This window comes from Nerophis lumbriciformis, linkage group LG15, assembly GCF_033978685.3.
Source record: "Nerophis lumbriciformis linkage group LG15, RoL_Nlum_v2.1, whole genome shotgun sequence".
NCBI lineage: Eukaryota > Metazoa > Chordata > Actinopteri > Syngnathiformes > Syngnathidae > Nerophis > Nerophis lumbriciformis.
Genome location: NC_084562.2, coordinates 19,677,501 through 19,694,682, shown reverse-complemented (window position 1 = coordinate 19,694,682; position 17,182 = coordinate 19,677,501). Strand labels below are relative to the sequence as shown.

Genomic DNA, 17,182 nt, shown 5'->3' with positions numbered 1-17,182 from the left:
GTTGGTGCACTAATTGTAAGTGTATCTTGTGTTTTTTATGTTGATTTAATAAAAAAAAACACAAAAAAAACCGATACCGATAAAAAAAAAAAAACGATACCGATATTTTCCGATATTACATTTTAAAGCATTTATCGGCCGATATTATCGGACATCTCTAATAATCACGCTGTATGAAAATGCCATCCTAAGGAACACTAAACCAGATTTTGTTTTTGGAAAAATATATTAGTTTTAAGTAAGGATGGATACCATACAGAATCACAATACTATTAATACCAGGATAACAAATGTTTCACTTTTCACTTTGGCATCTTCAGAATGGATCTGACTATCATTTAAAAAGGTTTCCTTTTAGGGGACCTGTTTTTTTTTGTCCCCATACCGTCAGAGGTCCCCTAAAGGTGACTGTGTAAACAGAGCAATGTCCCCATTAAGTAAGCATTGCCAGAACACACACACACACACACACACACACACACACACACACACACACACACACACACCAGTGTTTCCCACAGGACAGGCATCTATTTGTGGTGGTGTGGTCGGGGGGCGGGGGGTGGCGGCGGCAGCGGCAGCGGCGATGACCAAGAAGAACGCGGAGTTGGAATATAATTACAACATTTTATGTACATATTTATATACATGAATGAATTCAACCCAATAGTTGGGTTAAGAACCAACCAACATTGAGTTAGCATAACTCAACTTTTGGGTTAGATAATTCAACCCAATGGTTTGGTTTGGAATAACACAACATTGTAGTGAGCATAACTCAGCTGTTGTGTTGAATTAATTCAACCCAATAGTTTGGTTATCAATCAATCAACATTGAGTTAGCATAACTCAACTTTTGGGTTAAATAATTCAACCCAATAGTTGGGTTTGGAATTACCCGACATTGTAGTGAGTATAACTCAGCTTTTGTGTTGAATGAATTCAACCCAATAGTTGGGTTATCAATCAACCAACATTGATTTAGCATAACTCAACTTTTGGGTTAAATAATACAACCTGATAGTTTGGTTTGGAATAACCCAACATTGTAGTGAGCATTACTCAGCTTTTGTGTTGAATGAATTCAACCCAATAGTCGGGTTATGAATCAACCAACATTGAGTTAGCATAACTCAACTTTTGGGTTAAATGATTCAACCCAATATTTTGGTTTGGAATAACACAACAATGTAGTGAGCATAACTCAGCTTTTGGGTTGAATGGATTCAACCCAATAGTTGGGTTATCAATCAACCAACATTGAGTTAGCATAACTCAACTTTTGGGTTAAATAATTCCACCCAATAGTTTGGTTGGGAATAACCCAATATTGTAGTGTGCAAAACTCAGCTTTTGTGTTGAATGAATTCAACCCAATAGTTGGGTTATCAATCAACCAACATTGAGTTAGCATAACTCAACTTTTGGGTTAAATGATTCAACCCAATATTTTGGTTTGGAATAACACAACAATGTAGTGAGCATAACTCAGCTTTTGGGTTGAATGCATTCAACCCAAAAGTTGGGTTATGAATCAACCAACATTGAGTTAGCATAACTCAACTTTTGGGTTAAATAATTCAACCCAAGACTTTGGTTGGGAATAACCGAAAATTAAGTTATCATAACTCAACTTTTTGGTGACATAATTCAACGCAAAAGTTGGGTTGAAAAAATTAACCCAAAATATTGAGTTAAAATAACCCAAAAAAGGGGTTTGTCCTTTTCTGAACCAGCAGTTGGGTTAAAATCGGGTTATTTTTTTAACCCAACATTTTTTACTGTGTCGTCACCTCGCTTTGTATAGACAGCCTTAAAACAATATAATCTGGTAGGACTCATCCCTATAAAAAGGCGATGTTTTGCTGTTAGAACATTTAAAATTACATATAAATGTTGAGCAATGCGAATACCAAAAAAAAAAACCCCACACAACTTGATTAGAATAATGCACTGAATAATACTGGGAAAATATGCCTATTGGTGCAAGCAATTGATATAATTTCTATAAAAAACATTAATTCCTGACCTTGTTTACAAGGCTGTAGCTTTAAAACCCATTAGTGATGGTTAACTGATAAGTGTGCATGTCTCGCAAGGTGTCTTTCAGAGCATCAGGGCAACTCCAGAGCTTCACGGTCGAAGTGTGCGTCATCGACAAGAACGACAACGTGCCCACTTTCATTCAGGAGAGCATGCGAGGCAGCGTGCAGCTCGGCCTTCTCAAAGGTAAGAGAGCCGCTCAAGGCTCACGGTAAAAAACAAACCCGGTCTAATTTACGTAATAATATGATACTTCAAATGCCTGATTTAGGTGTGAAGTGCAGGATGTGCCTGATTCATTAAAGATATACTTCAACTAATGAATGTACTGTATTTTTCGGACTATAAGGCGCTCCGGAGTATAAGTCGCACCGGCCTAAAAATGCATAATAAAGAAGGAAAAAAAAACATATATAAGTCGCATTTTTTGGGGAAATTTATTTGATAAAAGCCAACAACAAGAATAGACATTTGAAAGGCAATTTAAAATAAAGAATAGTGAACAACAGGCTGAATAAGTGTACGTTATATGAGGCATAAATAACCAACTGAGAAGGTGCCTGGTATGTTAACGTAACATATTATGGTAAGAGTCATTCAAATAACTATAACATATAGAACATGCTATACGTTTACCAAACAATCTGTCACTCCTAATCGCTAAATCCCATGAAATCTTATACCATACTTGCCAACCTTGAGACCTCCGATTTCGGGAGGTGGGAGGTGGGGGCGTGGTCGGGGGTGTGGCGGGGCGTGGTTGGGGGCGTGGTTAAGAGGGGAGGAGTATATTGACAGCTAGAATTCACCAAGTCAAGTATTTCATACATATTATATATATATATATATATATATATATATATATATATACATCCTGAAAATATGCAAACAAAACTGCGTTTGGATAATTGATACTTCAAACTTGCATAAATAAATATTAAGGAATATAACATAACTTGGCTTCTGAGAGTTTAAAAATGTAATGAATAAAATGCTAAAGTTGTTGATAAACAAGCAATTATTTTAATAATTAAATATGGTCATTTTAAATGAATTATTATGATAATTTAAAATCAATTATTTCAAATATGTTTATTTTAATGTATAATTCTATGGCTGGATGTAATAAGGAGTCACGAAAAAATACAAATAAAAATACAATTAATTTTGATGTTTTTAGCAAAATATAAAAAAAATGTTTTTTTGGTTTTTTTTTTAAATTAATAAATATATTTATTTTTAGGTAAAATGAACATAATAATACAATTTATCTCTAGTCTGGATGATTTAGTTCTTGTCACCCTGTTGTCCTCCCGTCATGAAAAAAGGCTGTCCTCACTCAGGTCCGCATGGAGCTGGAGGGGGCGTGGCTTCCAGCTCCTGCTGAAAATCGGGAGATTTTCGGGAGAATATTTGTCCTGGGATGTTTTCGGGAGAGGCGCTGAATTTCGGGAGTCTCCCGGAAAATTCGGGAGGGTTGGCAAGTATGTCTTATACGTCTAGTCCAGGGGTCGGCAACCCGCGGCTCTAGAGCCGTATGTGCGGCTCTTTAGCGCCGCCCTAGTGGCTCTCTGGAGCTTTTTCAAAAATGTATGAAAAATGGAAAAAGTTGAGGGGAAAAAAATATATTTTTTGTTTTAATATGGTTTCTGTAGGAGGACAAACATGACACAAACCTCCCTAATTGTTATAAAGCACACTGTTTATATTAAACATGCTTCACTGATTCGAGTATTTGGCGAGCGCCGTTTTGTCCTACTAATTTTGGCAGTCCTTGAACTCACCTTAGTTTGTTTACATGTATATCTTTCTGCGACTTTCTGGGACGTGTTTTATGCCACTTCTTTTTCTGTCTCATTTTGTCCACCAAACTTTTAACGTTGTGCATGAATCCACAAAGGTGAGTTTTGTTGATGTTATTGACTTGTGTGGAGTGCTAATCAGACATATTTGGTCAATGCATGACTGCGAGCTAATCGATGGTAACATGCTATTTAGGCTAGCTATATGTACATATTGCATCATTATGCCTCATTTGTAGCTATATTTGAGCTCATTTAGTTTCCTTTAAGTCATATTAATTCAATTTATATCTCATGACACACTATCTGTATGTAATATGGCTTTACATTTTTTTGCGGCTCCAGACAGATTTGTTTTTGTATTTTTGGTCCAATAAGGCTCTTTCAACATTTTGGGTTGCCGACCACTGGTCTAGTCTCTTACGTGAATGAGCTAAATAATTGATATTTTACGGTAATGTGTTAATAATTTCACACATAAGTCGCTCCTGAGTATAAGTCGCAACCCCCGGCCGAACTATGACAAAAATTGCGACTTATAGTCCGAAAAATACGGTAGTAAGATGATATAGAGCAACAATCACAGCTTTAACATACTTAGGATATACATTTAAGAAGCAAATGTGAAGACATGTAAATACAATACTTATTAGACTAGATTAGACTAGACTTCCTTTTTATTGTCATTCAAATTTGAACTTTACAGTACAGATAAGAACTAAATTTCGTTGCATTAGCTCATGGTAGTGCAGGATAAAAGAGCAATAAGGCGCAGATATAAATAAATAGATTACTGTACAGATAAATATATATTGCAGTTTTGCATATGCATTCACGATTATGGATGTATTAAATAGGAAATCCATCCATCCATCCATCTTCTTCCGCTTATCCGAGGTCGGGTCGCGGGGGCAGCAGCCTAAGCAGGGAAGCCCAGACTTCCCTCTCCCCAGCCACTTCGTCCAGCTCTTCCTGTGGGACCCCGAGGCGTTCCCAGGCCAGCCGGGAGACATAGTCTTCCCAACGTGTCCTGGGTCTTCCCCGCGGCCTCCTATCGGTCGGACGTGCCCTAAACACATCCCGAGGGAGGTGTTCGGGTGGCATCCTGACCAGATGCCCGAACCACCTCATCTGGCTCCTCTCCATGTGGAGGAGCAGCGGCTTTACTTTGAGCTCCTCCCGAATGGCAGAGCTTCTCACCCTATCTCTAAGGGAGAGCCCCGCCACCCGGCGGAGGAAACTCATTTCGGCCGCTTGTACCCGTGATCTTGTCCTTTCGGTCATAACCCAAAGCTCATGACCATAGGTGAGGATGGGAACGTAGATCAACCGGTAAATTGAGAGCTTTGCCTTCCGGCTCAGCTCCTTCTTCACCACAACGAATCGATACAGCGTCCGCATTACTGAAGATGCCGCACCGATCCGCCTGTCGATCTCACGATCCACTCTTCCCTCACTCGTGAACAAGACTCCGAGGTACTTTAACTCCTCCACTTGGGGCAGGGTCTCCTCCCCAACCCGGAGATGGCACTCCATCCTTTTCCGGGCGAGAACCATGGACTCGGACTTCGAGGTGGTAAATAGGAAAACCATAAATGTCTAAACGCCCGTGTATACTGCAAAAACTGAAATCTAAGTAAGATTAAATATCTCAAATAAGGGTGATATTTGCTTATTTTCTGTCCGATTGGATAATTCTTCTCACTAAGCAGATTTTATCTTAGAGCGTTTTACTTGTTTTTAGGGTTTTGGTCTTTCTGTCTTGCCTCTGGTGAGGGCGGTCGCATTTCTCAACAAGCACCTGGTGTCGAACTTTGAGATCGGCCCCAGTCCACAAAAACACTTCAACATCGCACCCAAGTTGATTGGGCATACACGCACTCACCCGCCCCTTCCCCAACCACCGCCTTCACCACCGCTTGTTTGCTCCAACTCCCCCTCCCTCTGTTGCGAGTTTGTTGTGATTAAATGTAACGTGTTTATGTTTGCATTGCAAATAAGGTTGTTTCCCTTGGACTCAGTCTGGACCCCCTTTGTGGATCCAGCCTTTGACTGATATTTTTTTACTCTCCCCCCTTTCCCAATATCACCTTTTTCTCACCTTGTTTTAAGGAAAAAAAAATGGCTGCACCGTCGGCGGTCTTGTCTTGTCTCCCTGTAACATATGTCTGCTCTTAGTGGGACTGTGCCGAAAATATACTTTTCAGTTCTTATGTGTCTTGTGCATGTTAAGAATTGACAATAAATCATCTTGACTCTTGAATCTTGGTCCTAAATTAAGTAAGATATTACAGCTTGTTGCTGAGATTTTATGACCTATATTGAGTAAAAAATGCCTGAAACTAGAATATCAAGTGTTGCAAAGCTGTGTCATCAACACTCACAAGTATAAAACTACTTTTTTTAAATTTCTTATTTCAAGCATGAAAAAAAAAAATCATGATTTTGACACATTTGTTTATCATAATTAAAACAGATGACAGCCAAATGGACTTTGCTGTTTTATTTTCAATGAAACAATAGAAAATACGCACTCATACAGTTGGCACAGTACAGTAAACGGAAAGTTAATGTTTCAACATTTAACTTGTGACATTTCAAACAATTTTGAACAGAAATAGTTCATGCACATTCAGATAAATTCTTCAAAATTACACTTTAAAAAAATTTGGCCGGGGGCCGGGCTGTATATATGTGCACTAATTGACTGAAAGAGCACGCACTTGGGGCGATGATGTCATGTTGTCGATGGAAAAATGCATTTTTAGACCATATGATTTGCCTGAGCGGCTAGGAGACCCCAAGAGTAACAAGCGGTTGCCTTGTTGCCTTTCCATTAAGAACAATAAATTAGTTTTTAGTATAAGTTTGCTGGTTTCAAGAAATGTAATGCAGAGCGCATATCATTATGTCAAGATAATGGCACTAGCGTTTACTTAATTTAAGAATATTTTTCAACATATTGAGCAAAAAGGTCTCTTTTTTTTTATACCAAGAAAAGTGCACTTGTTATTAGTGAGAATATACTTATTTGAAGGTATTTTGGGGTTCATTGAGGTTAGCTAATTTTACTTGTTTTGGAAAGTCTTGACAAGCCAAATTTTCTTGTTCTATTGGCAGATAATTTTGCTTAGTTCAAATAAAATACCCCTCATTTTTGTATTTTTTTTCTTCTTGTTTTTGAACACTGACTTTTTGCAGTGTAGCTTCCGTTCATTCTATATCAAATTCTTAAATTTGTTTACTGTTTTTAATGTAACTTTGCTGCTGATTTTTTTTCAAGATCTTTGATCTCAATGGGATTTTTTTACCTGGTTAAATAAAATTAAATGCAAATCAAAAAACAAACTTCAGACCATATTTTTCTATTTTCATTTCTGAAACAAAAGTTGGACAACTACTTAACGACACTCTTTAAAAACGACAATAGGACTCCTGCTGAACAAAGATGTTACAGTTATGCTAAAAACATGCTAAACACAAAGGAAAAGACAACATACTGCTTCCGGTTCAATTTGTCATCACATAGATAAACACGCATGTGGAGGGGGGCGTGGCCTGCGGACCTGCAGCGAAGCGGGGTGTGCCAGGTCCGGCTTCGAGATCAGCGACAGGTGCGTAGATGGCCCACCTGGGCCTGGGCATCTAATCACCTGTCGCTCTGTTAAAAGGCAGCAGCCGGGGAGGAGAGAGGGGTGGAGCTGGAGCGAGAGCGAGAGCGAGCCAGAGACAGCCACAAAAAGGCCATCGCTGAAAAGCACATGAGAGACTTTATTCAGAAAATAAAACAGTGTTGTAACCCTGATCCGGGCTCGTTTGGCGATGTTTGGTGGTCCGAGGAACCCAGAGGAAAGAAACCTCCACAACGCATTTTTGCATTTTTATTTTCGATGTTTGTGTTCATCTGGAAAAATTCTAATCAGCACCATCCACCAACCATGGTTAGCATGGAAAAACGTGCAGACTCTGAATAAAAGAAAAAACAATTTTTGTCGGACTTTTTACAAGGGAAAGTACAGTCCCACTAAATTCGTGTTATTACTTTATAAATAGATGTAATCTCATATTATATAACAATGTAGAAGGTTAAGCCATGTCTGAGGTTCGTGCTGAAAAGGTTAGAGAGGCTGGTGAAAATCAATCTATTGCACTCACGCCACATGTGTCTCTCAGGGATACCCTTCATGCAGGTGGAGGCGCTGGACCGCGATGACCGCAAGACCGCCCACGCCGAGCTACGATTCCGCCTGATGGAGCAGACCCCCAGGATCCCCTCCCCTCAGATGTTCTTCATTGACTCCGTCACGGGAGAGGTTTCCCTCACCGAGGACGGTGAGTCCTTTGTTGTCCCTGCCGGGAACTATATATATATATATATATATATATATATATATATATATATATATATATATATATATATATATATATATATATATATATATATATATATATAATATAAAAATGAAACACAAACTATGTAGAATTTGTAACTGTGGAAGTTAGCTTTTGTTCAATAATATGAATGGTGCATCCCTAAAGTACCTTAAATAAGTTGCCTCAGTATCGAAGCTATTATCATAGACAGTATATGTGATTTATGACACCAAAATACTTCCAAAGTTTAGGATAGGATAGGATAGGTCTTTATTGTCATTGCACAATGTGGAAGTCTCCTGCGTGGCGGGTTCTCCTGGGACCGACAGAATCTTTGTGAGTTGAACAAGTCTTTATTTTTATATTTTACAACGTTCGGGGCTGTCTCACCAGCGGCCTCTTTCTCGCTCGTGTGGGTTTTTTTCGTCTGCTCTCATCAGCGCTTCCCCTCATGGCCTCGGACGCTGCTGATTAAGGAGACAGGTGATTCGATAACCAGCCCCAGCTGGGCAATCTACTCACCTGCCAGCTGCTTCGGCTTCGTCTCAAACTTTCTAAAAGTAAATTCTTGATTATAATTCATCGATTTCTCACCTGCTAGTAGACCATACTTGCCAACCCTCCCGGATTTTCCGGGAGACTCCCGAAATTCAGCGCCTCTCCCGGAAATTTTCTCACGAAAATCTCCCGGAATTCAGCCGGAGCTGGAGGCCACGCCCCCTCCAGCTCCATGCGGACCTGAGTCCAGTGTGCGCACACAAGGAGACGAAGCAGAAGAACGAGACTGTAGTCGAAGAGCACAGGGGAGACACTTCTCCAGGGCCGATGTATGCTCGAGGCAACACCCTTCACCTTACCCGGCAGTGGGTCTCCACAGCGGACGACTTTAGGGTGAATGATGAGTCCAGCGATTAGTTGCAAATCTTGCTTTATTGATTGCTTGCACGCAGCCAATCCAACACAAAACCAACTAGTCCCTCCCCGCACTCACGCTACCGCTCCCTCTCTTCTCTCGCCCACACACTCACTGACGTCACTCACCTCACATGCTGTCACCTATTAAAGGGCCACACACACACATACTCTACTCTCATAACACACAGTACAGTTAGTAGAACAACTGTGTTTTCATTACTGTGTATTTGATAGGTGCCATTGCCCCGGAATTGTATTGCATTGTACTTTCAAGTACAACAATGAGTAGATGAGTGTTATGTGTGTGTATATGTGTAAATAAATGAACACTGAAATTCAAGTATTTCTTTTATTTATATATATAATAAAATAAATACATATATATATATATAGCTAGAATTCACTGAAAGTCAAGTATTTCATACATATATATATATATATATATATATATGAAATTCTTGAGTTGGTGAATTCTAGCTGTAAATATACTCCTCCCCTCTTAACCACGCCCCCAACCACGCCCCCCGCCCCAACCACGCCCCGCCCCACCCCCCACCTCCCGAAATCGGAGGTCTCAAGGTTGGCAAGTATGTAGTAGACACATGTGGCCATGGACCGACAGGCTGGTCGACTTTCACGTTCCCGGGATGGCGAAAAAGACCCCAAAAGACGCTTCCCTATGGAACTTTTTTAAAACCTTTCATTTTTACTTGTAATTGTATTGAGTTTGTGGACCCCAGGACGACTAGTGGGTTGTTGTGGCAACCAGCTAATGGGGATCCTTAATAAAAATAAAAACAAAATGTTGTGCCGTCAACCAATTGCGAGCGCTTCACGGAACTGCGCGGATCTCTACATCTCACCGTTTTGTTATTTTATCCGTTGAGTGGATAATTTACAATAAAAGAAGGTGTCGATACTGCATCAGTCTGCCGCCATCTGCTGCCAGCCAAAACAGGAGCAGCTGCTTGCTTGCACCTGCGCTGATTGGAGTAGCGGCAGCCAATCCAGAAGGCACTTAAAGTCAGCTGATATGTCAGTGTCATGTGTGACTTGAGTTACACTTGAATTGCTATAGCGACACCCAGTGGACACATTTAGAAAGTTTCTTTCATTAAAAAAATTGCAACTCATTTTTCTACCTCGCAAACTACAGGAGCCTCAACACTGGACCCCGAGATGTGCGGCAGATACAAACTGTCAGTGATGGTGAAGGACATGGCGGGGAAGTCCAACGCCTTCTTCGCCACCGGCATCGTTACCGTGGAGGTGACCGGGAACACCTGGGCATCGCCCGATCCCGTCCGACTGCAGGAGAACCTCCCAGGACCCTATCCCATCCCCATCTCCCAGGTGAGACTCCTGAAGACTGGGAAACAAACTTGGGCTAGTCTTACCTTCCTGATTTGATCAGAAAGTGGTCCAAGTACTTCAGAGCGGAGCGTTTATGGCGATCCGTGTGTGATATTGTATTACAGGGAAACAAAGTGTCAATAACCTGCACGCAGCAAAGTGGCATCACGTTGCCCGTTGCTGTTTTTAGGGCCTCTCGGGTCCTCCTAAATGACCGAGTGGTGAATTATTGATGCTGTTCAAATGCCATGGATCCTTTCAGGCTACATCCTGACTGAGTCACTTTAACTCCCATTATCACTCACTTGCCCCACCCTCGCTCTGAGGGGTATTTCACATGTTATTGTCATCATATTGTATCATATTGTATCATATTGTATCATATTGCCACACTGATCATATTCCACTTTCAATATTTTCTTATGGTGCTTGTATTTAACATGAGGATTACGCTTTGCCGTTGGATCTTTGAACTTTAGCACTATACCGATGCTCATTCTTGACTACACGTACTTTATAAATATCCCGTAAGCCATTACAGCCGCGAATGGCTAACATTAGCGTGATAGCATTTTTTTTTTTTGTTCAAATTTTGCAGGTTTATACCTCAGCATCAAACATTTTTTTACTTCATGAATGCTACCCATTAGCATGCTAACATAAGTAGGCTAGCTTTTTTTAACAAAATTTAGTTATTTTGGTACCACATGTTTGCTAATGTTACTATTGTCAACAATTCTTTTCAGTTATACATCGCAAAGTAATATTTTTTTTTGCTTGACGCATGCTAAAGTTAGCATTTTCTCATAGCATGTTAATTTAGCAGGTATACACCTTAGTGTCATATGTTTTGGTATGCTACTAAACATGTTAGCATAGTACTGTTAGAATGCTAGTTTTTTTTGTTTTTTTTTTAGCTCTTTTTTTTTTTTACTTGCCGCTATCTGGCTAACATGCTATATTTTAGCATTTCCGTTTCTATCGAAATTGCCTTTTATAGTATAAAACATCTGCAAATTTGGCAGATTTATACCTCAGCATCAAACATTGTGTTACTTGATGAATGCTACCCATTAGCATGCTAACATTAGTGGCTAGCTTTTTTTTTTTTTTTAACCAAATTTTATAGGTATAGTTATATTTTGCCACTCGGTGTATGCTAATGTTACCACTTTCAAGACATTTTTCAGTTAAACATCGCAGAGTAATATATTTTTTTGCTTGACGCATGAGACAGTTAGCATCTTAGCATAGCACCTGAGCAAGACACTTCACCCTTGCTCCTGATGGGTGCTGGTAGCGCCTTGCATGGCAGCTCCCTCCATCAGTGTGTGAATGTGTGTGTGAATGGGTAAATGTGGAAGTAGTGTCAAAGCGCTTTGAGTACCTTGAAGGTAGAAAAGCGCTATACAAGTACAACCCATTTATCATTATTTATTTATTAATTCAGCAGGTATACACCTCAGTGTCATATATTTTGGTATGTCACTAATGCTATTGTTAGCATGTTAGCATAGTACTGTTAGAATGCTTTTTTTAAATTTTATTTGGCACTATCTGGCTAGCATGCTACCTTTTAAAATTTTAGTGTGGCTCTGTCTCTTCAGCATTCACACGAAATTTCTATCGAAATTGCCTTTTATAGTTTAAAAAAAACAACAACAAAAAAAACGCAAATTTTGCAGGTTTATACCTCAGCATTTAATAATTTTGTTACTTGATGAGTGCTACCCATTAGCATGCTAACATAAGTAGGCTAGCTTTTTTTTTTTAACAAAATGTTTGTTATTTTGGTACCAGATGTATGCTAATGTTACCATTTTCAACACATTTTTCAGTTATACATTGTAGAGTAGAGTGTCACATGTTTTGGTATGCCACTAAGCATGTTAGCATAGTACTGTTAGCATGCTAGTTGTTGTTGTTTTTTTAGCTCATTTTGCCCTTTTATTTTTTACTTGGCGCTATCTGGCTATCATGCTATATTTTAGCATTTCCGTTTCTATCGAAATTGCCATTTATAGTATAAAACATCTGTAAATTTTGCAGATTCATACCTCAGCATCAAACATTGTGTTACTTCTTGAATGCTACCCATTAGCATGCAAACATTAGGAATTGTCTGTAGACCTCCGAGACAGGATTGTTAATCATTACGGGGTATTGTGTGTAGAATTTTGAGGGAAATTTTTTTTAAATTTCAGTTTGGAATAAGGCTGTTGTGCTCTGCCATGCACAGTCAAGTGTGATTAATGTGATTTCTTTCTTTTTGTTTGTTTGCAAAAAATTCTAAAAAAAATACAAAAATACATGTTTTCACATTGTCTATATGGGTAATTGTGTGGAAAATTTTAAAGCCAAAAATGTATTTATTGGATTTTGGAATAAGGCTGTAACATAACGAAATGTGGAAAAAGTGAGTAGCTGTGAATATTTTCCGAACACACTGTATAGTACTGGTTTTAAAGACAAAAACTACCAAAACGGCCCCCGCATTTGTCAGATTTGTCAGTCTGTGGCCCTAAGTGGAAAAAGTTTGGGCTCCCCTGCCCGATAGATTGTATTGCACTTGTGAGAATTGGCAAAAACTGTAAAAAATTTAAAAAAAAGGAGCTCGTCAGTGGACCCTGTAGGTACAATGCATGACAATACCTCCCATCCACCTCCGGCTTTCACTCTCCTCCCACACACTCGCCCTCCGCCTCTCATCTCTGCTATTATAACAGCCCCATCCACCCACTGAACATGTGTGGATTCACAAAAGTGGAGGCACTTTTCATTTCCACAGTGGGAAAATATTGCAAATATCTAGTTCAGGTTAAATGAATAACAGTCATTAGTGGTATTAGTACATATGTACTCTCTGTAAATACAGTTGTGTTTTCAATGTTGTGACTATATTACACAGTATATACCAGTGAAGTTGTCACGTTGTGTAAATGGTAAATAAAAACAGAATACAATTATTTGCAAATCCTTTTCAAACTATATTCAATTGAATAGACTGCAAAGACAAGATACTTAACGTTCCAACTGGAAAACCTTTTTTGCTAATATTAGCTCATTTGAAATTTGAAGCCTGCAACATGTTTCAAAAAAAGCTGGCACAAGTGGCAGAAAAGACTGAGAAAGTTGAGGAATGCTCGTCAAACACTTATTTGGAACATCCCACAGGTGAAGAGGATAATTGGGAACAGGTGGGTTTCAATATTGGGTATAAGAGCAGCTTCCATGAAATGCTCAGTCATTCACAAACAAGGACGGGGCGAGGGTCACCACTTTGTGAACAAATTGTCAAACAGTTTAAGAACAACATTTCTCAACGAGCTATTGCAAAAAATTTAGAGATTTCACCATCTACGGTCCGTAATATCATTAAAAGGTTCAGAGAATCTGGAGAAATCACTGCACGTAAGCATCAAAAAGCGACATCAGTGTGTAAAGGATATCACCACATGGGCTCAGGAACACTTCAGAAAACCACTGTCAGTACACTACAGTTTGTCGCTACATCTGTAAGTGCAAGTTACAACTTGAGTATGCAAAGCCAAAGCCATTTATCAACAACACCCAAAAACGCCGCCGCCTTCGCTGGGCCCGAGCTCATCTAAGATGGACTAATGCAAAGTGTAAATTATTGTACATTAAGTGTGATTATTTTGTGTTTTTGCCATACAAAACAGGGTTTACTTTAACAAAAGGTAAATACAACATTTTAAAAAATGAAAGTGAAATGTATTTATATTGACAGATAGATCGGAAGTTGATATAGATATTTAAGCCTTTAATATATATATATATATATATATATATATATATATATATATATATATATATATATATATATATATATATGTCAGGTCAGGAAAAAACACAGAGGCTATTTCATCCCTACAAGCCTGTTTCGCAGGTTTCCCTGCCTGTCAAGCAAGGAAACCTGCGAAACAGGCTTGTAGGGATGATACAGCCTCTTGTGTTTTTTCCTGACCTAACGTATATTTCGCTCTACCCCGGTATTGAGCACTGTATAACGGATAAACCAAAGAAACCTCGATATATAAAACTTATTTTTAACATGCTTATGACTGACACCCCTCCGGGTCCCTGGGGCCCAAAATTGAGGGGAGTCCTGAAAGTTAAAAAAAAATCTATAAACTGTAATGGTTTTGAGAATGAAAAAAATTAAAAATTTCCCACCCATTCTTTGATTTTTCAGTGGCCGACCCTCAGTTCTAAAAGGTTTGATGTTTATTTTCACCTGATACCCCTGAGATCCCGGAATTCCTCCATACGGCTCCGGGCCCTTAAGGGCCCCCCTTCTCACATCTTAGAGCGCCGTGGCACCGTCTTGTCTGGATGTAACCGTGACGTTCACTTCTTTAATAAGTGTCACCGCCAAGCAACTACTGGGCAACATAACATCGGGATGTTTGCTGACAAGCAACGCTTTAAAAACATGTGCCATCATATGTTAACAGATACTACATTCGCTGCTAAAACGCACAGAAAAGGGAAAGACGTCTGGGTTCTTGTCTCCCATAAGGTTTAAGGACTATGTGAAAAACAAAAACAAAAATTTCCTTCACTTGTGTTTATTATTGTACTGGGGGCCATACTCTGCCTGTGTTCAAAACCTTGTAGTGAAACATAATCAATTCGAACTAAAATAGTCGAAAAAAACACTTTCGGTCCGAATTTTGAGAAGAGAAAAGAAGTGTATGATGCTCAAGGGGGGAAGCCTCAGTTCGCCCCCACATGGAATGATTCCTAAACGCTGCGAAGTGGGCGGCAGGACAAACCGCTCTTATGACACATGTAGTAGTCGTCGTGTTGGAGTACTCACTGGGTGCGCCCCACCTACTCTATAGTGCCTGTAAACACCTTCTTCAGCTAATGGCTCTTGTACAACATGTGCATAATCATTATGACCACCACTTTTTATGTGTCATTTTGACCAAAAAACAATGCTCTCAGTCACACACTCCAACATGATGTGTTCGCTCTGTTGTAGAGATGGGCAGAGGTGGGTAGAGTAGCCAGAAATTGTACTCAAGTAAGAGTACTGTTACTTTAGAGATTTATTACTCAAGTAAAATTAAGGAGTAGTCACCCAAATATTTACTTGAGTAAAAGTAAAAAGTATGTTGTGAAAAAACTACTCAAGTACTGAGTAACTAATGAGTAACCTGTTTGTTTAATGATGACGGCAACAAATAATGCACAAAAACATAAAAATAGCAATGAGCAAATTCAGAGCCAGGAATATCTCTTAAGCAACTAAAACAATAATATATATTAAATAATAATACATGAACATAAAAAAAATAAGGCAAATTGAGCCAGAATAACTTAACATCACCATAGGCTCAGTAGGCAGTGATTACAAAGGAAAATAACAAGTTAGCCTTTACGCAAACCATAAACTGATAGATACTGTGCACTTTTGATTGGTGTTTGTATGCATGCGTGTGTGTGTGTGTGTGTGTGTGTGTGCGACTGTGCGTGTGTGTGTGTGTGTGTGTGTGTGTGTGTGTGTGTGTGTGTGTGTGTGTGTGTGTTTGTGTGTCTGTCTGTCTATGAGGCTGCAGTGCGTTAATAAATGTCCCCACACGATGTACATTTGACAGTGATTCATAGCAGGGAAGCTAACATCAGCCTACGGTGACAGCCAAAATATCTACTAACGTTACTTACCGACATGTGCTTCCTCAAATTTGATGTTGAGTTCATGTAAGCTTAAGCTTGTTGTTGTTTGCCGCTGAAACTTTATGTGCAGTTAATCATGTGACCGCCTGGCTCTGTTTGATTGGTGAAACGGAGTCAAACATCACAAGTGACTGCATTTGATTAGTGAAACGCAGGCATGCGATAGATCCTACTTTGAAGGTCTGTCTGACAAACCAAAACAAACAAAGCGTGCATTAACAGATGGATAAAAATCAGTAGCGAGTAGCGAGCTGAATGTAGATAAATGGAGCGGAGTAAAAGTAGCGTTTCTTCTCTATAAATATAAGTAAAAGTAAAAGTATGTTGCATTAAAACTACTCTTAGAAGTACAACTTATCCCAAAAGTTACTCAAGTAGATGCAACTGAGTAAATGTAGCGCGTTACTACCCACCTCTGGAGATGGGATGTTTGCGAACGAATCGAATCTTTAGAGCGGCTCTTCTAAGTGACCCATGACAACCGAATCATTCGTTTTTTTACGCACACAGCCAGAGTCAATGAAAACACAGCAACATTTATACCTACTGTTTTTTTAATCATTTCTACTTTTGAATGTTTTTATTTATGTATTTGTATACACTTTTCTGCCTTATTGTTCTGATACGTACAGTAACTTAAGCATACAAGTGTACACACACCAGGTAGGGTGGTACTGTACAATTTTTTATTTACATTTTTATAATGTTTATATTCATTTTTAAATTAATTTATACATGTTATTCTTACTCATTATTTGTGTATTTTTTATGTATTGTTAGAATGCTCTAAATGTCACTGTCAAAGTATGTGGAGATGGCACCCCTTTTAGAAATGTTTAGAACTAATTGAGGTCTTCTCAGCAGGCTCGAGACATGAAAGCAACGTCGAGAACTTGTTGAGTTAGATCCTGACGTTGAGCAACTTAAACATATCGTTGAAAAAACATGCTTGTTGATAAATGGCTTTGGCTTTTCATATTAGAGTTTTA

At 39.1% G+C, this 17,182-nt stretch overlaps 1 protein-coding gene across 2 annotated transcripts in view; it reads left to right on the top strand.

Annotated features, from left to right (window-relative positions):
* The window catches only part of cdh16 (cadherin 16, KSP-cadherin), a 78,737-nt gene that overhangs the window by 15,779 nt on the left and 45,776 nt on the right, over window positions 1-17,182 (top strand). For both annotated transcript variants that reach the window (XM_061975349.1, XM_061975350.1), the window contains exons 5-7: window positions 2,100-2,229; window positions 8,019-8,177; window positions 10,291-10,487. In XM_061975349.1, coding sequence (XP_061831333.1) covers window positions 2,100-2,229; window positions 8,019-8,177; window positions 10,291-10,487 — 486 coding nt within the window. The remainder of the gene's footprint in view (window positions 1-2,099; window positions 2,230-8,018; window positions 8,178-10,290; window positions 10,488-17,182) is intronic.